General features: G+C 40.8%; 1 protein-coding gene across 6 annotated transcripts in view; it reads left to right on the top strand.

Moving 5' to 3' along the window:
• The window catches only part of NRXN3 (neurexin 3), a 1577176-nt gene that overhangs the window by 1202745 nt on the left and 349387 nt on the right, over window positions 1–25044 (top strand). For all 6 annotated transcript variants that reach the window (XM_024737822.1, XM_024737819.1, XM_024737820.1 and 3 more), the window contains one exon: window positions 6122–6303. In XM_024737822.1, the coding sequence (XP_024593590.1) occupies window positions 6122–6303 (182 nt within the window). The remainder of the gene's footprint in view (window positions 1–6121; window positions 6304–25044) is intronic.

Raw genomic sequence — 25044 nt, 5'->3', positions numbered from 1 at the left:
ACGTATAGCTAGTATGATAATATTGTACTGTATGCTATAATACATAGTGAGTGATTCATACGTATAGCTAGTATGATAATATTATACTGTATGCTATAATACATAGTGAGTGATTCATACGTATAGCTAGTATGATAATATTATACTGTATGCTATAATACATAGTGAGTGATTCATACGTATAGCTAGTATGATAATATTATACTGTATGCTATAATACATAGTGAGTGATTCATACGTATAGCTAGTATGATAATATTATACTGTATGCTATAATACATAGTGAGTGATTCATACGTATAGCTAGTATGATTATTAATACTAGTAGTAACATTAGTATCATAATTAACATTGTGAAGCACTACCAAAGGTTTGTGAAAGAAATAATTGCCCCAAAGGAAAAAATAATGAGCTTATGAAAATTCTTTTAAGCAGGAGGAAGTTTAAGTGTGTCCCTGGAAGCTTTCCTTTAGATCAGTTTTAATGTATAGAGCCTCGTATACTTTATCTCTAATAGAGGGATATGCTCTGAAATGTTGCCTCCGTGTTTTCTGGCTTAATGCCCTTTGGTTTTAATCATTCTTTCTTTAAGAAAGAGAAAGAAATTGCCCCTTGTGGAGAGAGCCCTTACCTTGCCTGAGCATTGTTTAAGAAATGGGGCTTGGATCTCCCCAATGATATACTTGACGCAGGCAGTGTTGTCAGTTCCTCAGTTAGCTGAGCAGTAAATCTGATCATTTCTTTGCCAAAGATAAAGGATGTTCTTTAAAATACATGAAATTTCTCTCTTAATGTTCAGTCCCTTCAGTTTTGCTTTATTTAAGGCTACTTTATCATCAGTTTTGGTGTTTATTTTTAAAATTTTGGAGTAGAAAAAGTAGATCATAATAAACCATACATTGAATAAATACATTGCAGGGCTCTTTCTAAAATCTATATCATGTATCTCGTATTCCCTCGTGGCTCCCTCTGTAATGCAGACATTTTGTTGTTCATAGTTTTTTTCATCTGTTATTTACCCTCCCCTTCTCCTCGTGGAGCTCTTGGTCTCCAGGAATTCCTTTAGGGAAGCTATCATACATCCCATGGGTCAGCAGGACAGCTTCTCCCCTGCAGAGGGGAGAGGAAGGCAGAATTAAGAAAGGGAAGATCCGGCTCTACTCTCAATTCCAACACTTAACGCCAAATCAAGTCATTTAATCTCTTTGAGCCTTTGTTTACTTTTCTATTAAAACAGTAACAAAAATATTTGCCATTAACACTTCAGTGGGTACTGGGGAAAGAGACATCAAATGAGATACTCCCAAAGAAAGCAGTTTGAAACCCATTTGAAGCTGTAGAATTATAAGACCCTACTGTTATGAACACTCCCAAAAGAGCCAGGGGTGTCTGTAAGGGGACCCATGGAGCAAACTAAATATATAAAAGAAATTGAGAAACTGTGTTTTTCAAGTCATCAGTCATTACGAGACCCTTGAGCTCTATATATCTTCATTTCCTAGAGGAGATACTTGTCATTTTCAAAGTCTTTCCATTTTGGTTTCATTATCTGTATGATAATTGATATGAATAAAAGATAAATTTAAGTTAATAGCAATAACTACATCTACTGGCATAATATATTTTATGTCCTTGATAATCTATTTTCCAAAAGGATTTACCAATTTACAGTAAAGAATGCAAATGTGAATAAGATTTTGATGAAAGGATAATAAAATAGAAATAAGGAATAAGAACCTGATATAATAGAGGTAGACAGACATACCTTGGTGCCTTGATATTTTATACTAAATTCTCAGGCAGTGTTCAAAGAGCACCAGAGAAGGAGTCTGACATCTTGTTTCTTATTCTAGTTTACCTACCAGGTGGTTTGCATGCTAAGACTTATACTTATTACTTAATTTATTATTCTACCTGCTATACTCTTCTACTAGCAAATTATCTAGTTCTCTTTATTTTTTCTATTTTAATTCATTTATTATTGAAGTATAGTTGATTTACAATGTTGTGTTAGTTTTAGGTGTACAGCCAAGTGATTCAGTTTATATATATATGTAATATGTATATATAATATATATATAATATGTACATATTATATATGTACATATTTTAGATATATAATATGTACATATTTTATATATATATATTCTTTTTCAGATTCTTTTCCCATATACGTTATTCCAAAATACTGAGTAAAGTTCCCTGTTAGTTCTCTTTAAACTTAACTCTTTCAGGTCTCCCTTGGGAGATGCTTCCAAACTTGTTCCATTTTAATACCAACTGAACATTATTTCAGAAAGAGCTAATTTGTTGTTTTTAAACATAAATATATAACCGACATTATATATAAATGCTTTTCTGGAGCCATTTTATTTATAATTATTTGATGGGGAAAATAATAAATTAATTCCAGGTAGTCTATTCTATTTTCTAACTAAACTTTCCTTTTTTTATACACATACATACACACACACGCATATTAATGCACATATGTATATATATATTATTTTTATATCTAATGTAAATCTTAAAGTGGACCATGATTCTATTCCTGTTGGTATCCGGAAAAGTAGTATGCTATACGTATATGGAGCTGCCAAAATCACCATCAGCTCCATCCCAGTAGCAAGCTATCCAGTTATGAAAACAATAAGCCACACCCATTGTTGGTGCTATCGAGACAAAAGAAGTTGTGTGTTATATAGCATGTCATGCTTGTTGACTATTTGAAGGTGAGTATATCCACCTTATCATGGCTAACGGTGACAGTGTGGAGATTCCATTCCTGAAATACTGTGTTGGTTGGAACTCAGCAAAGCAACTTCAGCTGCTTGCAAACTTGCAAACCCTGCGATGTTAAATGGCCAAAATACCACCACAGCATGTTTTTCATCAGTTGAATGAATCACTTTTTGTTAGCAAGCAGGAAATTTCCATGGTTCTGATTATTAATAAATGTAGCATGATCTTAGTACCAGCATACTGAGCACAGTGAGAAACCAGCAATCAGAAACGCTAGTCTCTTTCTTGGAGTAGAAAGCATGTGATTAGGTATTGCATGTCTTAGAAGTGAAAATCGTTAATGGATTAAAGAGGATTCTTATGGTTCCTGGGATGCTCCCAAAAAGTTGATTTGTAATCCACATTTAAAAATAATAAAATTAACTTTTTAATTTGAAAATGTAAAGTTATTCCATGTTCCCCCTGGGACTCTAGGCATTTTATATTAAAATTAACAGAAAGCATGTATTTATCTTTAAAAACCTTGCAAGACAACAAAGCTAATTAAAGAAGAAAAAAATAACAAGTAATCAGAGCAGAGGGTTGTAACTATTAATTAACTTCCTCTAAAGCCAGCATTGGACTATGGAAGCATTCAGGGTCTTTAGTCACACTTATTAGCAAATTCAGTACCAAGAATACATTTTAAAATTTATTTCTATATAGCAGAAAAAGCTGTATGCTAAGGACTTTGTACCTTTTATGCCCTTTTCACCTATAAAGTTAGAATTATCTAACATAGTGATATCCTAAATTCAGAACAACAGAGGCAGTAAAAATAATTTAAATAAAAAAAATAAATCATATTCTCTTTCTACTTATCGTAATATTGTCATAGTGTAGTTTCACTCTTTGTTTATTTAAAAATTGAAGTCACAGTGACCCTCTAGCCACCACGTATAAGAAGTTGTGTATTTATCTTTTAAAATGCTCTTCCTCTTTGTATTCTTTGTATTGAGAATACTGAACAGGGCAGTGGGTGAAATATAAGCAGAGTAGAAAGTTTGTAAAGTTATTTGTATGGTGAGAAAGCCAGACTAGCTTTTGAAAACATGTCAGATTTAGGGGTTATGGCTTTGTTTTCATTCTGCTTCATTCTTATGAGAAGGTGTGAAAAAAATGAAGTACAGTCAACTTTACATCATCGGTGTAGTTTATTGTAGAATGATATTAAGCTACAATTAGTATATGGTAAAGCCAGGCTTTTGGAGGCACGAGGGTCCAGATGGAGACTTAAAGGAGGTGCCACTTATTTAAGTCAGATATTTGGGTCTCTGTTTCCAAGCAGTGTTAACAAATGAACTATTCCATAGAACTGCTGTGAAGACCCAGCTAATAAATCTGAAAAATGCTTTTGCAAACTGTAAAGCACCATGTATATGTTGCTACTGTTATCAACTTTTGACTTTTTCTTTCTGTAGTGACAAAATTATTTCCTGATAGAGTGTGGATTTATTTCTGTAGCAGAATCCACTATATATTTAGGATAGAATAGGGTAAGATTTTATAAATTGCCACAAAATGTCACAGGCTGATTTGCACTTTTGGTGATTCTATATATTAATCACTGAGTAACCTTCAGTTTTCCAAATAAAGAGTAAAAAGAATGGTGATGACATTTGTAATCATCTACAGAAATGGAATTATTTAAATTCTTCACAGATGGTGAGATTTCAAGAGTAAATCATTATATCCACATTTCTAATTTTAAGAATCTTTGAGGGTGTTGGTGGATAATAAGGAACAAACATTGTTTGGCATGTGGAATTAAACATAAACTTTCCATACTACAATCCCAAATTTTCCAGATGACTGTGGAGGGCTTTTCAGACACCATCCCCTAAGAATTGAGAAACTCATAAAAGGAAAATAATGTTATGCTGCATACCATACACAAACTGATCATATTGGAGCAACTAGAATACTGACCTTTCAAAGAGGACAAATTAGATTCTATATGCCTCAGAATACAACGTGGCTTAATGCCTTAGAAGAGGATGGCATATGGCATATACTCCTAATTCTAGCCTCATAGCAGCTTAGTCTGTTATTTCTAAACAAGCTGAATAACTCATTTCTTCTTGAAACAATATAATTCAACCCAATATTCTCTGTAAAGTAAATTGATCAGTGATTGAGCTTTTTAGTAAATGCCAGAGATATATGAATGCTTGTCTAATGGCGCTTTAAAACAGTTTCAAGGATTGGACTGTGTTCAGTGGGGAAACACAAGGAAATCTAATGCCAAATGTTCTCTGAACTTTGAAATGAGTGACATATGGAACTACTCACTATGGGTGACATACACACAATCATAGAAACTACAGTGGTGTAGTCTGTTCTGGCTACCAAATCTGCATGCTTTTTCCCAAATTCAGATTTAAAAACTTGTTTGTAAAAATAGATTTTTGAAATTTAGGAGATGCAAATATTTTCTTTATTTGTCTTCCTCTTTGTTTTCTAAGTATTTTTAAGTCAATATATTTTTACTAATCCCTGGGTTTACAAATCATAAGAGTTAAAACACAAGTAAATATTAAAAACAACGTTGAACCCACTAGTCATAATTGATAATACTGCTTTTCATGATCAAAATTCATTAAATTGAGGGTTGTTTCCTATGTCTCCTATGTCTTCTTTTTGCAATTTAGTTTGGAAAGGAGCTAGAAACTGTTACAGAATACCGGATAAACACCACAACTTGGGGAAAAAATATAGAGTTAATTTTTTAAAGACCTCCAGAATTAATTTTTACCACCTTTTTTATAGCAACATAAGAGGGAAATAGGCAAATGCTTTGAGTCATGTAACTTGGTTTTCTCAGGCTTTCTTTTCTGTGAGGGTGACAGAGGGCACAGGCAGGAAAGGAATAACTGCTTTGGACTTCCACGTTACCTTTAGTTTTGTGTGGCCTTCCTGGAACTGCTCCCTACTCCACTGACCAGAATATTCTGATAGCTAAGAGATGGGGGAACTAGTTTCCTATCTCCTGCCTGCCCTGGCCTAGATTGAAGAAGGCAGAAAAGTTGTTTGTCCGAAGGTAGCAAAGCTCTCAGACACAGCATGTTATCTGCCCTCTGCCCTTATACAGCAGGATCTGAAGATGCGAGGAATGTCTCTGGCTAGCATCTGCTTTGTTATTAACTCATTTTGCCTGCATCTTTAATTTGGGGTGACAGCCGTCTTCCAAGGCTTTGGACGCCATCCCTCTTGGTCACCATATTCTGGCACGTGGCGGCCATTTCTCGCCACAGCTGCCTGTGCAGTCTCAGCAGTGTACCCACAGCTGGCAATACGCACTGCAGGGTCCTGACGGCTCCCTCTCTCCTTGCTTTCGCAGCTGGCGCCACGTACATCTTTGGGAAAAGTGGAGGCCTCATCCTCTACACCTGGCCGGCCAATGACAGGCCCAGCACGCGCTCTGACCGCCTGGCTGTGGGCTTCAGCACCACCGTGAAGGACGGCATCTTGGTGCGCATAGACAGCGCCCCAGGCCTCGGGGACTTCCTTCAGCTTCACATTGTGAGTACTGGACTGTGGCCTGGATTCTCTTGTCTTCCTGGTGGTCTGAGTTGGTGAGGCAGATAAATGCACTGGAACATTCTAGATAGACATGGCAAAGGGGCGCAAGCTTGTAACGTTGCCTCAGTGTGTTGGAGCCACACCCAGGAGGTGGTGTGTATTAAGCCTCGTTCTACCCCTCAGATATGAACCATGATACCCAGAGGGTACCTCGGGGATAGAAAATTTAAAACTCTTCCTGTCCAGACTCCCTCCCCTTCTGGGTGGTTTGACCTGTCATGAAACACTTAACAGACCACTTAGGTGTAAATAAGAGACTGACCTGGTATGGTTCATCTTAACCTGGTGCAAGCAGCAAGGCCACCTTGAGTGTCAGTGATCTCCTAAGTTGGGGGGATCAGCAAAGGTTTGCTGTAAAGGGCCAAATAGAAATATTTGGGGCTTTTCGGGTCATCAGTCTCTGTCAGAGCTACTCAGCTCTGCCATTGTTACTGTGAAAGCAGCTACAGACAATACATTTTTAAAGAACATGTATGACTATATTCCATACAAATGTATTTCTCAAAACAGGCTGCAGGCTGTGCTTTGGTGACCCCTGCCCTAGCCTGCAGACTTTCCTGTAGCGACATAAAGAACACGTGATAAAAACTGAGGCCACAGTGGGTGGGGCAAAAAGAATCAGCACATTGACCAAGAGTTGGTGTATTTGTGTGTCTTGTATATCCAGCAGTTTGCTTGTATATATAAACCCAATAGGATTGCAGCCTCACTCACTACAGATCATTAAGAACACAGTGCAATTCTAAGAAATTAAAATGATTTGGAGGAAAAATTACTTTGTTGTGAGGATAGAAAATATTTTTATAGCCACAGTTAACCCATTTTATCACCTGTGCAGTCTGCAGTTAAGAAAGTAGGCTAAAGAAGGATACAATTCTCATCCATAAGTACCCAAAGTGCAGCCACCAAAAGCAAAGAGAGGAATTGTTCTCATTAGTTAGCAATGACAAGGCTAGGAAGAATGGATTTAATTTGGAGCAATACGAATTAGGTTTAAATAGTAGGGGGGGAAAGCAGTTAAGAGGAAAAGTCAACTGGGGATTATCACCAACCTCCAAAAAGGAGGAAAAGCAACATTTACTGGGAATCTTTGAATGTGAGTTTTGCTAATGTGCCTATCTACCGAGGAAAGCAGAGTGAGATTTCATTGCTGGGCTCTGGAGTGGAGGTGGCTGGCTGGAACCACAGCAGTAAGCTCAGCCCTGGAAGCAGTGCCCGTCTCCAGCACCTGCTCTTCCAATATGCCTTGGAAACAGGAGCAGCTGGAAGGAAGAGGCTTAAGCTGGAAGCCTGTCTGATCTCAGAGTGAACCAGAGCAGGTCAAGACTCTGCTTAGGAATGCAGGGAAGGACTGCTTGGAAATGATCACCTTCAAAACGTAGAATAGGGGTCTTGAGAAGAGTTGTGAACCTTTAATGCTTCCTCAGATGTTTCAGGAGCCATATGGTACTATGAACCTGAGCTTAAGCATCTTACAAAGCCACGCCAAGGAGCACAGAGGAAGGCGGCCATAGTTAGTACAGTTTATCTTTATTTGGCCTGTAAGAACCACCATAATTTACAAAACTCTGTGAGATTTATGCTGCATATAACTTAATGAGTATTTCATGGCAGCTATAACTAGTCTATTATTACCAGCTCGCTTTCATTTTCTTTTTTTATTCAGTGTGACTTACTAGGAAGAATAAGATTTGACACAGCCATGAGCATCTTTATCGAGTCAGATAACGTGCTACCAGTTTATCCATTTCTTCCCATTCCTGTTTTGTAAAGTGTCTCCACTTTTAAGAGAAATGTTGTTTGTTTGTTTGTTTTCTGGTAGTTTAGTTGGAGTTGGCAGTGTTTTTATAAAATGGATATGAGGATCCTGGGAACTTCTGAGAGGAACCGAAGCATTCCATGTTAAATCTTAAAAGCAAAAATACAAGAAATTTTACATCAAAATGTGTAGAGCCCCCTTGGGTATTGTAGACTTATTCCAGTGATGCTTTCATTGCTTAAACATTATGGAAAATTCCAACAGATTGTCCTTCAGAGCTTGGGTTAGGAAATGCCATCTGATATTTTTAGAGAAAAGTAAAAGAGACCCTACGATGTAAAGAAACCACACCATTCTGGAACGGACCTGACGTGCCTGTGACCCTCTTGAGCATGGTAACCCGTCATTGGTCTAGTAATTTCAAATCATTTTCTGTTCACTAATGGATCGTTCCTGGTGTCTACCAGAGATAGAAAGTGTGTGTGACTGTACTCCAGTAAAAATGTACTTATAAGAACAGGCTACAGGCTGTCCTTTGGTGACTACTGCCCTAAGCTGCAAAGGTCCTCTTAGAGATGTAAAGAATATGTGATTAAAAACTGAGGTCAGAGTGGGCAGAGCAAAGGGAAGATTCTTTATCACATTGGAGAGGGAAGTTCCAAGCGGAAGGTCAAAAGACTTGATGACAGAATCCAGCCTCTTGTTTTGGACATTTACATAGACACATCAGGAGAATGAAGCCATAAATACCTGCTAATTTTATATGACTTTCACAATCTGTCATATGTGGATTTGTTTATTAAACACAGTTTATTTCCTTGTACTAAAGAAAGTTACTCAAAAAGAAAGGAAGTGCCACTACTGAGAGCGGAAAAGGTTGAACGGGAGGTAAACGATTTCATTCCCCCTTGCAGTGCCCGGGCTCTGGCAAGGGTCACATGTGGGCAAAGCTTCGTTCTTCGAGTGCGAGTGTTAATTGTGGGAATAACCAAAAATACCTTGGTGCTACTTCTGAGTGGTTGTCAAGCTAGTACATTGCTCCAAAACAAAGTCTAAACTCTGAAATTAGTGTGTGTGGGGCGCGGGGGAGAGCACGAGAGAGGAAGGAGGGAAAGAGATTGAGAGTTTGTGTTTTATATACGGCTGCTGAAGGCGATTCCTAGGAATTCCTGGAGGTTTTGAGCAGTGGTAACACTGTCATCGGAATAAGCCCTTTTTACCCCCAAGTTAACCTATTTGAGGGAAGAGGAAATGCTCTTCCAAGAACACTGGGGAGTGTGACCCCAAGATGAGCACTCACACTAAAACAGACTCGCCTGTCGTGGAGACCCCAGAGTAGGAATGGCAAAGAGGCTTCATCTCGCCTGCCCGCTCTGAGTGCCTCGCGCTCTCTCAGTGCAAGCACTGCATTGGGAGGATTCGTGAGAGCAGCAGGTAAATCCAGCAAGTAGGAGTTCTGGCTTCCGCTAGCCATGTCTGCCACTGTATGCTGCACGCAGTCCTTCCTCACATGCTTGAAGTCTCCCATATCTCTTCCTTCGTCATCCTGAAATCCCACACGTTAAAAACTCTGTAGGGAAGTAGGTATCTTTTGCAACTCTTAGTCCCCTGGAGGTCTTTGAATCACTGACTAATTAGTTTAGTCTTCTTATTATCCTTACCCCACCAGGCTAAGGTCAGCTGCTCTGACAGGGTTTGAGTTCTGTTTGGATGGTTGGGAAGCAAGAAGGAGAAATTAGAATGGCTGATTTGGGGGGATGGCAAGAATTTGTGGAGAGAGCTTGGGCAGAATGAAGGCATTGGTGCCCTAGGGTGAAGAATTGGTGCAAAGAAAGAGACACTAAGACAGAGCTGGGTAGGTGCCATAGGCACAATTTTTCCTGTTTCACAGTTTGCTCAGATTATCTGTTGTTCTCACCAAGTGAACAGAGGCTCTTCTTTCTTTTGCCGATTTCTTTTAAACCAAACGTCTTCCCACTCATCTGGGCCTCGTGGTGATTACATAGACTTATTAAATAAGGCAAGAATTAGATCATTAAAAAAAAAATCAGAGAAGGCCAAGAGATCAAAATAATTTAGAGATTGCTTCAAAGTAGCTTACATTTCTTCATTTTTGGTTCACACTTCTGTGGTGTACTATTTTCTGTGTCAATTATGAATTATGATATTAATGAAATCACAGACAAAATATGTCTGACAAAGGCAAAAAGATCTTTGCTGAAGTATGTGTTCATGAAATAAAATTCTGTGGAGGGGAGGGTATCATAGGGCAGAGGGATTTTTACAAATTATTGTTTCCAATGTAAGTTCTCTCCACTGAAATCTATTGTTGAGAAATTAATCTGCTCAGTATTTGGAGAGAAGCTATTCCTGTGAGTGACATCTGCCTATTGTCCCTTCATCTAGGCTCTGTGGAGCAGTGTCAAGTTACACTCACCTTCTTTATACAACAGACAAAACTGAATAGGACCAGAGAAAGGATTACCACGGTGCGCTTGCTATTGCCATCCTGAAACTCTTGACAGAGATAGCTTCTCTTTTTATGTAGTTAATGCAGGGTGTAAAAAAGACATCCTGTTCATTTTATTCTCTCTGTGTGTAATTTACAGTAAATCCTCTTGGATTTATTCTTTAATTATGAGCCTTTCAGGAACGGTGGACATTTATGTGTCAGGACATCTGTTTTGTTTGACAAGAATCTCTAACCTTCCCCAACTGTCTCCCTCCTGTCTTATAATGTAGACACTTACATAAACCAAAGTAGAAGAGAAAGGGTTAGTACTATTCACACTGACCTCCTTTCCAAAATGGTAAAGTGTTCCCTTTCCAAAGAACTGCCCTCCCCAAAAAAAGACTGATGATATTCTCTTAGTGTCAGGTTTGGGAAATCAGATATTTAAGTTTGGCTTGTATAGTATTGTTTTCCCATAATTTATAGCACTTGAAGAGACTTCTGGAGAAAAAACAGGAGCAGAGCTGAATTATGATAAGTGGTCTGTTGCTCACATCTATTGCATGTATAAATTGCTGGCCTGGATGCTTCATTTGGCTGTCCCCGTGTGGGATATTTACAGCAAACCATCAACATCTTTTGGGTTAGTGTTCAGTGAGTTTAGGTGGCTGTTAGCTTAGGTTCATCTCTGGATTTGGCCGGTGGCAGAACTGGACTGGGTTCAGGCATTGTACATGGGGGCATCTGCAGAGGAGTCCAGAGGAATATTGACATTCGAGGCCGGTAACACAAGTAAAGAGGGAAAGAACAAGAAATCAACAAAGGTGTCCACCAGATGCAATTTTGCTTCCCACAGAGTGCTGCGCACTGCAGGTTAGCTCTGTATTTCCTTTTGCTGCTCTTTGTTCTTAGTGAGAAAGCCCTCTTTGGGTTTTCTAGCCTTAGGAGCTTTTCCAGATCATTAGCCGCTTCTGTGGAGAGGGCCTGCTGGGGATCGTCTCTGTAGCTCCCAGCTTGGCCGTTCCATCCCGGTGGAGTTGGAGGAGAAGGTGGGAGAAGGGAGTGGAAGGGGGTTTTGCGGAAGCCACTGCTATGTAAGCTGGACCAGAGTCAGCACCTGCATGGGAGTCGAGTGTGTTTCCTCAGATCTTTTGTTATTCCCAAGGTGGCTCTACCTAAATCTGGTGACTTTGATTCCGTGCCTCATGTTGAAAGGCAGAAGCTGTAGTAGAAAAATGTGCTTAATTTGTGATCAGAAGATTTGGATCTGAGTCTCATTTCTGTCCATATCCAGTGAGCTACTTGGCTTTCAGCAAGTCACTCCACTGCTTGGAGCTTCACCTTTCTCTTCTTTTAAATGGGCACCAAACAGCTTACCTAGTAAGGATTTCCTGAGGTTCAGAGGAAATAAAGTATTCAGAAGTTGTTTTGTTGTTGGCAAAGCACGGCATGAAGATAGAATGGTAGTTTTCTTGATGAAATATCCAGCAGGTGATGACTTCATTTTTTTTATATATAATGAAAGGAAGAACATGTTTTTTAATGGAAAGCAGAATTTCATTTTAAGTATTTTTGAAAGTCTACTTAGACACTTTCTGCAAGCAAATTCCTATTTTATCTGATCAAAAGCAAAGTTTTGAATTAACCAAATCCACAGTTGAGACTTTTGGTGTGTTCCGTTAGCACGCGGTGAAGAACCCAGTTCCCGCTGAGAGACGCCTGGTTAGGTCAATAGGCTAAGTAGACTCCTGCAGCTTCCTGGGTGTCTCATTGCAGGGCATTGTGTCTCTACAGTGTCATGAGGTGATGCATTGTGTTTCTTCTGCACTTCAGTACAATGTTCCAAAGGGCTCTACGCTTACCAGCAAAAGTGTAATCCACCCTGCCCTGAAGTTCCTTCTTCGGTCATATGAACCCTATCTCATCTTGCCTAAAGAAGATGAAGGAGGATGAGGTGGTGGTGGTGGAAGCGGGGGAGGAAGAGGAGAAGAAGGAGGGGAAGACGGAGGCGAACAGAACAATAACCACAAACAGCACCATGAGGAGAGCAAAATCTTTATAGGCGAGGAGAGTATAAAAGTGGTTTGAGGGGCTTCCCTGGTGGCGCAGTGGTTGAGAGTCCGCCTGCCGATGCAGGGGACACGGGTTCGTGACCCGGTCCGGGAGGATCCCGCGTGCCGCGGAGCGGCTGGGCCCGTGAGCCATGGCCGCAGAGCCTGCGCGTCCGGAGCCTGTGCTCCGCAACGGGAGAGGCCACGACAGTGAGAGGCCCACGTATCGAAAAAAAAAAAAAAAAAAAGTGGTTTGAGACCCACCATGGGCACCAGATAAAGACATAAAGGGCTTGGCCCTATGCTTGGGCATTAATAGAGCCCAGAAAGGGTCATTGCTAGAATGAGCATCCCAGTATGGGTACAGCCTGACTGAGTGGAGATGAGCAGCTGCCGCCAGCAAGTAAACTGGAAACATAAAAGCACATGTACAGGTAAAAGCACCTCATAGATTTTTTGATTCCTCAAATATAAAAGAAAAATGAATGATAAATCTAGTGTGCAAATGAAATTTACAGTAATACAGTCGTAAAAATTGAGTTGGCAGAGCATGTAGGAAGTATTTTATAGCTGGTACACAGTTAGGAGAAATGAGGCCAAATGACCATATCTTTCTCATTTATCACTTACACCAGTGACCCTTTGACTGTTAGCTGATGATAGCCCTGTTTCAGCATCCTCAATGCACACATAATATGAATTTAGAGAAATTAGAATTAAGAGAATTTAGCTCATGAGTGACATTCTTTATACGTGAACTGAGTGTTTTTTATGTGCCAGGCTAAGTGCTATGTTTTGGGGATACTGTGATCAACTTTGGCTCACATAGAGCTAACAGACTTGAAAGAACGCAGTGATTAAAATATGAGAAATTAGGTTTTCTACATATCTATGAGATGATGTATTGAAACTCTTGCATGGCTCCTGGCATATAGTGAGCTTTCAATCAAGGATAGCTTTTAATATTATTGGTACTGTTTTTTCAATTAACTTTTCTTTAAGTCAGAGAAAACAATATATTTTATTTTCGTAAATAATGAATAGACTTTTAATCAGATCTTTGAGATTTCAACTTAACTAATATAAAATTCTGAGGAAGCATCAGGATACTACTGATTTAAAGTCAACCTGGTAGCATATACCCTAGATTACTGCAGTTATCAAATAGCTGAACGAGTTTTGAATAGCAGAGGCTTTTTAGAATCCAAAGTGCAACAAGCAAGGCAAACCCTAGGCACCATCAAGTGAGTGCTGGGGCTCATATGCCTTAATGGCAAGCCTACCTTAATGCTGTCATTTAGATGAATTATCTCATTGACCCACCACTTACACTGTTACTAGTCATTACTCCTGGGGTATTGTTCAGTGCATCAGGGCAAGAAATAACTCACGAACTCCCTGAAGCTATAGACGACGGATTTTAGATCCCTGGCTGCGTTCAGAAGGCACGGACCTCAGCATATTGATTGGGGAATTCATTAGCCACCCACCCCACAGCGTCATGTGCTTAGGCCCTAATGCTGTCACTGGGGCTGTTTCATCTTGTTAGCGTTTCCCCGATTGATGGCGGAGGGAACTGTATAACCATATTAGCCTCAAAGATAGTACTGACCGCCAGACCTGTCATTTCCCAGCCTGAGATGACACCTTTGGAACCTAGAATCACTTACAGACATTTAGATAAGCCCTGCTGATCGACCAAACTAACCTTCATCCCAAAGTCAGTTCATACTCAGGATGAGAGGAGATGATTGGCAATTAAAATGTCTCCTATTCTATTCTTGACCCCTTAGTTAACCTCTTTTAATTCAGTTTATTTTTCTACTCCATTTTCTATAAATTGGCAGGTAATTTAATAGCATTGATGGTTATTTCCTACACTTGCTTCAGACTATATCTTTAGAGATCATCTTACATGACTACCATTGCTGTTGCTCACCACTAATACTGACAAAGTACCAGGTACCAGACATTGTGCAAGGCCTTTGTTTATTTTATCTTATAATGCGCTCACAACAACTCAGTGAGGTAGTCACTATTAATAGCCTCACTTTATAAATGAGGCAACTAATATTTAATGAAGCTAATGAATTTCCCAAGATAGCACTGCTAATAAACGGCTGAGCAGGCATTCAGATCCAGTTCTGATTCTTAGCTACTATTACACCCCTGATGAAAGTTTCAGAGTAGAAAGTGTACTGGTGATGATTTTAATTCAACACGTATTTATGAAACGGCAATTTATTTGGAGTTGGTGGAGATATGAAGAGGTTTAATATCAAGGAGGGAAATAAAAATTGTACATATGGCTCCGTTTTAAAGGAGGATGGGCTGTGTACCAAGGAAAGTAAGAATATTACTGGTTGTAGACATTGAAGAAATGGACATGGACAGGGTGGGTCAGATTTTGGCTGGTGGAATCTGGAGAAGGAACACGCCAGATGAAGATGCTAGCATGAGCGTAACCTCAAAGGAAGGAAATCCAAGTTATATTCTCAAATTAGGTGTTCATTGTGTCCAGAATAAATGAGTTGACGGAATGGGCGGACAGTGTGGCATGGCAGACAGATCCCGTGTTTTAGAGGAAAGTGGTCTGTGATTCAAGGTCTAGCTTTGCCTCCAACCAGCTGTATGTCCTTGGGTGAATTTTTTGACTTCTCTGTAAACTAATAATGTCACCTCGCAAGTCTGTGTAAAGATTTATAGTAATGTGTGAAAATGTTTCATGACTCTTATCTGGTCTGCGATAGATGCTAAACTAATGATAGCTATGTTTTGGGTTTATTTTTTTTTTTCTTTCCAGGTACTTTAGGCCTGTAGTGGGGAGAATTTGAATGCCATATCGATAGATTGCTTCTGAAAGCAGTGAGAAGACATTTTGAAAATTTTTGAGCAGAAGACGAAATGTCCAAAGCTTAATTTTTAGGAAGATTATTTGGATCCATTGAAAGAATGTTTTTCAGTGGGTTCAAGAAAAATAAATAGCAGGTGATTGTTTAAGTGGTCCAGGAAAAATGTTTTTAAGGACTTATTCTATGATGATGATCATAGGCAGGTAATGAGGATGCAACAAAAGGACATTTCAGAGCTAGAATCAACAGGTATTGCCAGCTGGTTGAACGAAAGAAAGAGACAAGGAATGTCTAGACTGGGAAAGTTATGATTTCAACAACGATCAAATAGGGGACATGTAAGAAAAATAGATTTTAGGGTAAAATCATAGTTTGACTTTGGTGTTGCAAAATATAAGGTATCCAAGGGTCAATCCATAGAGATTTCCAATAGGAAATGTGTGATGAACTCTGATGAGAGATAAGAGCTAGAGGTAGAGACTTGAGAATTCTCAACTTGGCAGTAACAGTGGAATCTCTGAGGACTGCTAAGATATCCAAGGAGATAAATGAGTAGGAACTTGGGAAATATATACAAAACTTTACAAGATGAAGGAGAAAAAGGAAGGAAGCTAAAAAAGAAAAGGCTACAGGTTCAGGCAAAACCTAGATAGTGAAGTTTTACAGAAATCATAAAGCTTGAGAGAGGTTTTCAAACCCAAGCAGTTCTAGAGCTTTCTTTTTCCGTACCTTTTGGACAAACATCTGTCATTTGAAAGCACTTTGCGGGGACATCTTCTCTGTCTTTATTGTTATTTATTACAGCATATAATATTTGTCATTCTGGTCCTCTCACCAGTCATTTTGTGTTTCTTCCCTTGGTAGTTGTCATAAGCATTACTAACTCAGAGCCAGAAGACACAGGGTCTAGTCCTGGCTCTGCCACCAACTAGCAGGCATCTCAAGTAAGCGGGAGAGATATAGATATTGTTCTGCCAACCTCATAGTATAGTAGGGAAGGTCAATTGAGAGAATGCATGTGAATGTGCCCTGTTACCATTGAGAGACCTACAAAATTAAATAAGATTGTTTTCCTAGTTTTCCATCCACTAGAGCTCATGGTGCCTAAGTGGTTGTAGTTTTCAGCAGGAAGGTTAGCGACCAGGCAGATGGGGATCAGAGCCAAAATGGGAATTGACCCAACTGCCAGATCCCATGGTCTGCTGTGGTCCTCAAAAGGGATGAGTCTCTCAGACTTTGTCTCCCACCGCTTGGAGCATCGCTTTGGGGGAGGCCATTTGGATTTACGGTCATGCTGCAGTTCTCTAAAGAAGAACCCCCCGGTGCTGATGGTCACCATGGGCAGTGAGGCATGGAATCTGATTACCCTTATCATTATTTTAGCTTGCATGCCTACAGATGTTACTAATGGTCATAAAATTATTCAGCCCTTCTTAAAATGCAAACGGCAGTAGTTCAGTTACTGAAGCCTTTTGGAAATGACTTTTACTGGTTGATTTTCATAGCTGCAAACTCGTATTCTTACCTGACAACATGCATGTTTTTGTAATCACTTCTGTATTTGCTCTTTTAGTTATTTTCCAGTGTGCCTGCCACTTTGTGTGTATCAGCTCTTTTAGTCCTCACAACACTGTCAAGTTGGTGAGATTACTTCTGTTTTAGAGATTAAGAAACTAAGGCTTAGAGGATGAAATAACCATTGCTTGCAGTGCTGAGAAGGAAAGAAGACTATCAGTATATTTCATGCTCATGTCATATATAGTGCTTTCAAGAGTTACCTACTAAGTATTGAGGTTGGATGTGGTGAATTTAGCAGGACCTGTGGTTTTTTTTTTTAATCTACACAGTTAAGAATGGTAAACAGAAATGGAGGAGTTGGGCACAGTATTTTGAGTAAAGCAGAGTATGTAATTGGAACTAAGTCATTTTATTTCTTGATTCAAAGAAATTCTTCATTTTATGTTGCATTTGATTGCTTCCCAGTATGTTTCTTGTCTCAACAGCATTAAGGCATCCATTTACCCCCAAATTGCTTTCTTAAACACCCTTATGCAAAATGGGCTTGGAAACTAATCTAAGGTTTTGCATGCAATATGGTGGACCAAGAGATACAGAGGCAACTTTCCTTGTCAAATTTTAACAAAAGTCCTCTCAAATGTTGCATATCTGAGCAGAGATTATTGGACAAATGCCTTCACATATTTCATTGTGTGATAAATGCTCTATTAGAAGTCTTCAAATATTCTTATGTAAAAACTGTAAATGATCTCAAATAATACAAAAACACATTTAGTCTCTCTGCAGTCAGTATTTAATTGTATGTATTTCTAATTTAAAACCAAATATGAGTGTCTTCGCAGAAGCCCTGGGCTGTCACCCACTGGTCTGTTAGTTTCCACTGTCCAGTGGCAAAGTGTAGTACCAAATTGAAAGGTAGACCTTTTCACCGGAAATCACATGCCTTGAAGTGGGAGCAGATTCCCTTCAATTTACCCCAGACTTGATGACTAGTCCCTAAGGTTAGCAAGCGCTCACCTTTGCCACTTAGATCAGCGATGCTAGGGTGGGTTTTGTTGCATGGCTAAACAGCAAAGTTTAATTCAACACTGAAGCTTGAATGAAAAAAATTAGTTTGGTGTGAGGTGTTTCCCAGAACACAGTGCACCATGGGGGAGGGTCTTGGACTATCCACAACGCACAGCTACCTGTTAAAAAAAGACAAAACTCTCCCTGAGGTCTGGTTGCGAATATATACAGGGGCATATAGCGAGAAGTATAACGTGACAAACTTAGCTTTAGGTGAGAGGCGGGTGGGAGGAATAGAATTCTCAAGTTAAAGTTAGCCAGGCAGGTGAAGATGAGTAAAGTACTTTAGTGAAAAACAATTCAATCATTTATTTATTTATTTATTTATGTATTTTAACATCTTTATTGCAGTATAATTGCTTTACAATGTTGTGTTAGTTTCTGCTGTATAACAAAGTGAATCAGCTATACGTATACATATATCCCCATATCCCCTCCCTCTTGCGTCCCCCTCCCTCCCCCCCTCCCTATCCCTCTCCTCTAGGTGGTCACAAAGCACGGAGCTGATCTCCCTGTGCTATGCAGCTGCTTCCCACTAGCTATCTATTTTACATTTGGTAGTGTATATATTTCCATGCCACTCTCTCACTTCGTCCCAGCTTACCCTTCCCCCTCCCTAATCACTTATTTTTTCAGCCAGCTCCTACTACATGCCAGGTAAGTTCTAGGTGCTAAGTTCTAGGTGCTGGGAATACAAGAGTGAACAAGATAGTCTAACCCCTGGACTTGTGGAGCTGACCTTCTGGTGGGGATTCCTCAGTAGGTACAAGCAGTCAGAACCTAAGTTCTGCAGAGCTTTGTGAAAGCCCATGGTCATCTATATTTAATTGATTAAAGTATTAACAGACTGGCGAATCCCCCCAAACTTTTGTTTCCATCTTTGAACTTTTCTCTGTTTTCCAAATCCCCACGTGAACCTCCCTTACTCTTTTTTTTTTTTTTTTTTTGCGGTACGGGGGCCTCTTGCTGTTGCAGCCACTCCCATTGCAGAGCACAGGCTCCAGACGCGCAGGCTCCGGACGCGCAGGCTCAGCGGCCATGGCTCATGGGCCCAGCCGCTCCGCAGCATGTGGGATCCTCCCAGACCAGGGCGCGAACCCGTGTCCCCTGCATCGGCAGGCGGACTCTCAACCACTATGCCACCAGGGAAGCCCCTCCCTTACTCTTACAATCAAAACAGAGCAAAGGACCCTCTCACCAGCTGGGGGTTCTGCTGTGACCACCGTAACAACCACTCTGGTTTGTTTTCAGTACCAAAAGGAAACAAAAAAGAATAACATCTTTACCCCCAATTTCAGTTCCTTGTTCTTCGACATGACTGTGACCATTCCTATTGTTTTGTTTTGTAATTGTGCAGGACGCCTTCAGAACATCCATCCATATTTCACAGACAGCAAAGTTGCTAGAGGCATCCACATAGCACTAACGGACAGAAAAGAAAGACAAAACCCAAAATCAACCAAATGAAAACCCAGCCTCCCCAGAGACAGACCACACCACTTCCAGTATACTTTTCAAGCTTTTGACCATCAGGTCTGCACATTGACTCAGAGCTTCCCCTCCCCGACCCCAGGCATTTGCAGAATCAACCCCTGTGGTGACAGTATCAGCGCAAATTAGGTTTTTTCCCTCCACTTAACTGAATGCTCCAGGAAACAGAATGGAACCACATGTTTCCCTCTGATTCACACCCAAACACTGCAAAACACAGAGTGTGTACTTCCTCCTTCAAGCTGTGTGTGTGCGTTAAACACATGCAAACATTGGATTGAAATGCAGACACATAAGACAGCTCTGGAGAAAACCATAGAAGTCTTTTTCTTCCCTTTCTCTAAATCTCCATCTTTGATTTGAGCTAGATCTTTGCAGAGATTCAAAGAATATTGTTTTACAAGGATTCTCCAAAGAGCAGTTCAGTGTGTTTCATCCAGAACTGAGTATTCACCATATCATAACAGATCCCCTTTCGGAACTGGGAACTTACCCTTAGCTCTCTCCTTATAAATTATTATTCATTTCTGATAAAGAGAACCAAGAAATACCCACTTTATATAATTTACATGAAATAACATAGAAGGCACATTAGGTAAGTTTTCCTGTGTTTCCACAAATTGCTTCTTTGTTAAAAGTAAGTGTTTGGTATAAGTAGTATATTAACAAAGAATTCTCCTCTGGTATAGACCCCAACCGAAGCAGGAAGACCAAACTTCTCTTTGAGGCATGCGGATTGAGCTCTCATGTCTCTCTCCAAGAGAATAATTGATATCGCGGAATAGTGAGGGCTGACTACAAATTCTGTGCATGTGGTCGTATGTGACGTGAGCTGGTCAGAAGGTTTTGTGTGATATCTCACTGCCGCAGAGGCCAAAACCAAAGGATTGAGACCAGACATTTCACACGGCAGGACAAGGGTGTGTGTGTGTGTGTGTGTGTGTGTGTGTGTGTGTATGTGTGTGTGTGTGTGTGTGTTTTAAAGCCTAAACAGAACAACACTGTTCTGTGAACTCCAATTGGGCTGCTAGCCACCTAGAGTCCCCTAGTAACCTTGGACTTAGAGTTGCTAGATTTGGGAAAGCTAGTCTTGTTTTTCACCCAGCACCTTCTGGAAACAGACTCTCATGAAGTCACTGTGGGTGTCTGTAAGAAGCCATGGTTCTGCTCCCTTCTGCCTGCAGGGTGGTTGAAGATTTGATTGCCTCTGAGAGGGACTTTCTGCCATTCACGATGACTGACAGCGAGGCTGGAGCCAATTGCGCCCTCTTCGCTGGTCAGGAACCAGGTCAGCACACTAGACTCCTGAGCGTGTGCGGGGCAGCTGCGTGCGGGCGTCTAAAATGGAGCTGCTGCAATTGCCCCAGCACCTCTTTCCTTCCTGTGTTCACTGACCGGAAGGCCAAGAATGAAGCCGCTTCTTCCTTGGCTGTCCCTGGTGTTTGGCATCGGTACACAAACAAGCCCACTTCCTCCACTTAGTTCCAACTTGCTGGTCCTGGTTCCTGGTTCTCAGAGACCAGGCTGTCCCTTGTCTTCACCGTGTGGGGTTTAGAGAATGTGCTCAGCTAGTGCCCCTTGAGCATCATCCAGTACACAAATATATTTTAATTTTCAGATAATTGATATGCAACTTGAGATTTCCAGTTTCTTTTAAAACTATTGGAAGGTTCAGCTGCATGAGGCCACTGTTCCTATGCGGCGTGGGTCAGCTGGGGATGAGGGACCGCTGCCAGTTCTGTGACACGGCGTTTCCAGCCACCCGAGTCGCCACCCTCTCTCTGTCACACACATCCCCAGCTTCCTCATCCCTTCCCTGGCTTGCCCCACGCCCACGGACACCTGATCTTGCGATTCCTCTCACACAGAAGTGTGTTAACAGTTTTAAGTCGTACCTTCGAGTCTTATGCATACTTGGTGCTCTAAACATTTCCACAGACACAGCTATTTTAAATATTTACTTTAGAAGAGCTTAAAAGTTGATTTTTACATTACTGTCCTAAGGGTACATATTTGCCTACTCAGAAATATTTGGGGCTCATATATTCATATGTTTCATGTATATAATCTGTTCTTTGGCATAACACATTCAATGATTTTAACTCAGTGGTTCACCTTATCTGTGCTCTTTGAAGAACCTTCGCATTGAACACAGAATGGTAATTCATAGATGAAGATTTTATTAATTTTCCTGGGAAAAGTTGGGTGTCATTCCTAAAATATGACATTATATATAACATGCATAAAATAACATGTTTTCCTACGTTTCAGTTCATAATTTTACAATATCAGTGTGTCAGGGTTTTCTTGACTCTTCACAGAAATTGTCTTCACACAGATCTCTGATTAGTTAGCCTTCTCTGAAGGGGGCTGCCTTTCAGGGGCGTATCTTTCTGAGAGCTCTGAATTCTGACAGGAGGGAGAGGTGACACATGACTGAGGAACACAATTGTTAGACCCCTTTCCTTACTCAGGGGCTTCGGCTGTCTGTATCAGAATGCTTCACGTACTTCCCCTGGGATTGCTTTTCCTGTTCCATTCCTCATATAGTCAAGAATCTCTTTTCCCCCCTACTCTTGACAATTTTACCTAAGCATTTTCTTCCATTGCTTTAGGCCTTTGCTCCCAGTCATATCACCTTCTGAGACTGTGAATAATTTTTTCCCTTCAATTATATTGTTACCTTGAAGGTATTTATAGGCTACGATCTTGTCCCCTGGAGTCATTGCTTTGCCAGACTTTATAAATTTAGCTCTCACCACCTCTCTTCCTATGTTTTATCTTCTAGCCTTTACAGCACTCCTTTTTTTTTTTTTTTGAGTCTATCTTTATAGCTTCTATACTATTTCAATATTCTTCCCAAACTAGAGAGGTCAGAATAGCACATCATATCCCAGGTATTACTGTGAATATTTGATTTTAGGGAGGGAAATCAAGAGGGGGAGGATTACTTCAAAACTGAACTTAATCTATTTTGTGACACAGAAAAATAGACAAAATGGTAGAGAAATCGACCAGGGCAACGTTTCCATATATTTTAACATACTATTAGAATAATCCTGGAAACTTAAGGGGAAATGATGATTTTTCTGAGAGAAAATGTCTTGCTCCCATTATATATTTGTACCTGTCCTTTAGAGTAAGATATTCTTTAAAAATCCAGGCTTCAAATATGATTGTGTAGGGTAGGGCTTCCCTGGTGGCGCGGTGGTTGAGAGTCCGCCTGCCGCTGCCGGGGACACGGGTTTGTGCCCCGGTCCGGGAGGATCCCACATGCTGCGGAGCGGCTGGGCCCGTGAGCCATGGCCACTGAGCCTGCGCGTCCGGAGCCTGTGCTCCACAACGGGAGAGGCCACAACAGTGAGAGGCCCACGTACCACACACACACACACACACACAAAAAAAATATATATATATATGATTGTATAATAAGATGGGTTTCTTTCCACATAGCACATGAGCTTTTAAACCAATATTATCATTAACATTATTGTTATTTTTATGAATATTATTATTCCTGTCTCTATGTTTTAAATTTAAGAAACAGCATTACGCATTTAATTTTAGGAAGAAAAATCAAATTGCAACATGAACCACTTTGGTACTAGCTTTAAGTTCTAGTTCACGTCTGCCGGCATTGGAAGCGTTTCATCAATGTGGCAAATTGGGTATAGCCTCCAGGGAGCCCTGCAAAGAACAAAGGCTGGCTGGCTCTCTAGTACCATCGTCTGCAAACATTTTTGATTGTCCCACATGCAAGGCAAAAAACAAAACAAAACATGCACAACTTATAAGTGTGTTTATGTATGATGTAATGTGCATATGTGCTGTTTATATCATAAAACATACAGAAACGTCAGAAGTTTGTACAGATAAGATTTGATAAATAGATGGGAGAAAAGCGGTATTTTCTCCCATCACCCTGTGAACCAACCTTGGCACCTCCCGGGGATGCTCCCCCCAACTTTGGAGATCACTGCTCTGGTGGGATCTCTATGCTGAGCAGGTCCCCACAGGAACCCAGGACGAGCAGTTAAATGCTGGAGAGCAGCTGAGAGAACCTGTCATTCAAACACTCATTTTTGAGATGAGGATATGGAGACCCAGAGACTTACCTACCTATGGTCACAGAGCTGGTTAATGAGAAAGCTGGGTATAAAACACAAGCCTCGTAATTCCCAGATTGCAATGTGCAAGGAAAAGACGAGTTGTTCTGTTTCAGCTGGAGTTTGAGGAAAGTGGGGACTGAGCTCCTGGGCGATGGAGAAGGGGAGGGTGAGTCAGTAGGTTGTGTGAACGGTGAAGCACTGTTTGCCTGAGTGACCTCTGCTCACTCACACTCCCTTCTTTTAAGCCCTCTTCACAGGTTCTCTCTCTCTGTCTCTCTGTCTCTCTCTCTCCAACTTACAATCCAAAGCTTCTGATTAATGGCAGACCTCTTTAACAAGAGCACACACTCAGGAGCCAGACACACTGAGTCCAAATCCTAACTCTGTTACTTAACAGCGTCACGTAATAACTCTGTGACTTCAACCAAGTGACCTAACTTCTCTATGCCTCAGTTTCCTCATCTGTTGCAACTGTTGATAATAAAGTTCCATATGGGTTGATATGAGTGTTAAATTAGATGATACCTGTAAAGCCGTTGCATACCGCCTGGCCCCATCCTAAGGGTCCTTTCAATGTTAGCCGTTACTATTGTTATCGTCTTATTAATCGTTCCTGCTAAAAATGTAAAGCACTTTACCCCATATGGTTGCATTTCATTTTGTAGCATGACCTCATGTTACACAGAGAAAAGCATTTTCCTCCCCATTTCACAAACACGTACACTGAGGCCCATGTATCAGCTGACGGCCAAAACCAGCCCCAAATCCCCGGACAGACCCCCAACCCAGTGTTCCGTACCACAGTGCATTTCCTTTCAAGATGAAAACAGTGACTCGAAACCCCTTGTAGCAGAACAGGAACACAGACTCCACTGTTTCGTTTTCTGCTCATCTCCCAAGGCATCTCCTCTCTGTGTATGGAGGGGTGCAGCGCTGTCCCCCAGAAGTCTACCAGCCTGAGGATAAGGGCACAGGGAGGCTTGAGGGTTAAAGGGGTATCTGATCATCCGTCTGAACTCTCTGCTGCGTGAGAGCCTGTGTTACAACCTTAATCGCTTCCTTACATAACGAGCTTTCTCCGCCCCCTCGGAGTGTTTCCATTTTCTCCAGCTTTCAGTATCAGGGAGTGTTATTAAATGATAAGGGGGTTTGCTGTCTGGTCGTATATTGTGAGAGGCTGAGAAACAGTGAGTGTTGTGACACTTTAGAGGGCATGTGAGTGCTGATTATGGGCGCCCCGTATCAGAGAGCAGATCATGTGACAGGGCTGCATCCGGAACACTGCCCCCCGTCCCCAAAGGGTTATTAACGGGCCTTCATACCTGGGAGGACAGGTTATGCTGTTTGGGTAAGTCAGTAATTAGAGATGCATCACTTATCA

This window comes from Neophocaena asiaeorientalis, unplaced genomic scaffold (genome assembly GCF_003031525.2).
Source record: "Neophocaena asiaeorientalis asiaeorientalis breed wild unplaced genomic scaffold, Neophocaena_asiaeorientalis_V1.1 scaffold49, whole genome shotgun sequence".
In the NCBI taxonomy this organism is placed as follows: Eukaryota; Metazoa; Chordata; class Mammalia; order Artiodactyla; family Phocoenidae; genus Neophocaena; species Neophocaena asiaeorientalis.
The sequence above is the reverse complement of the archived record's forward strand: the minus strand, read 5'-3'. Positions and strand labels throughout refer to the sequence as shown.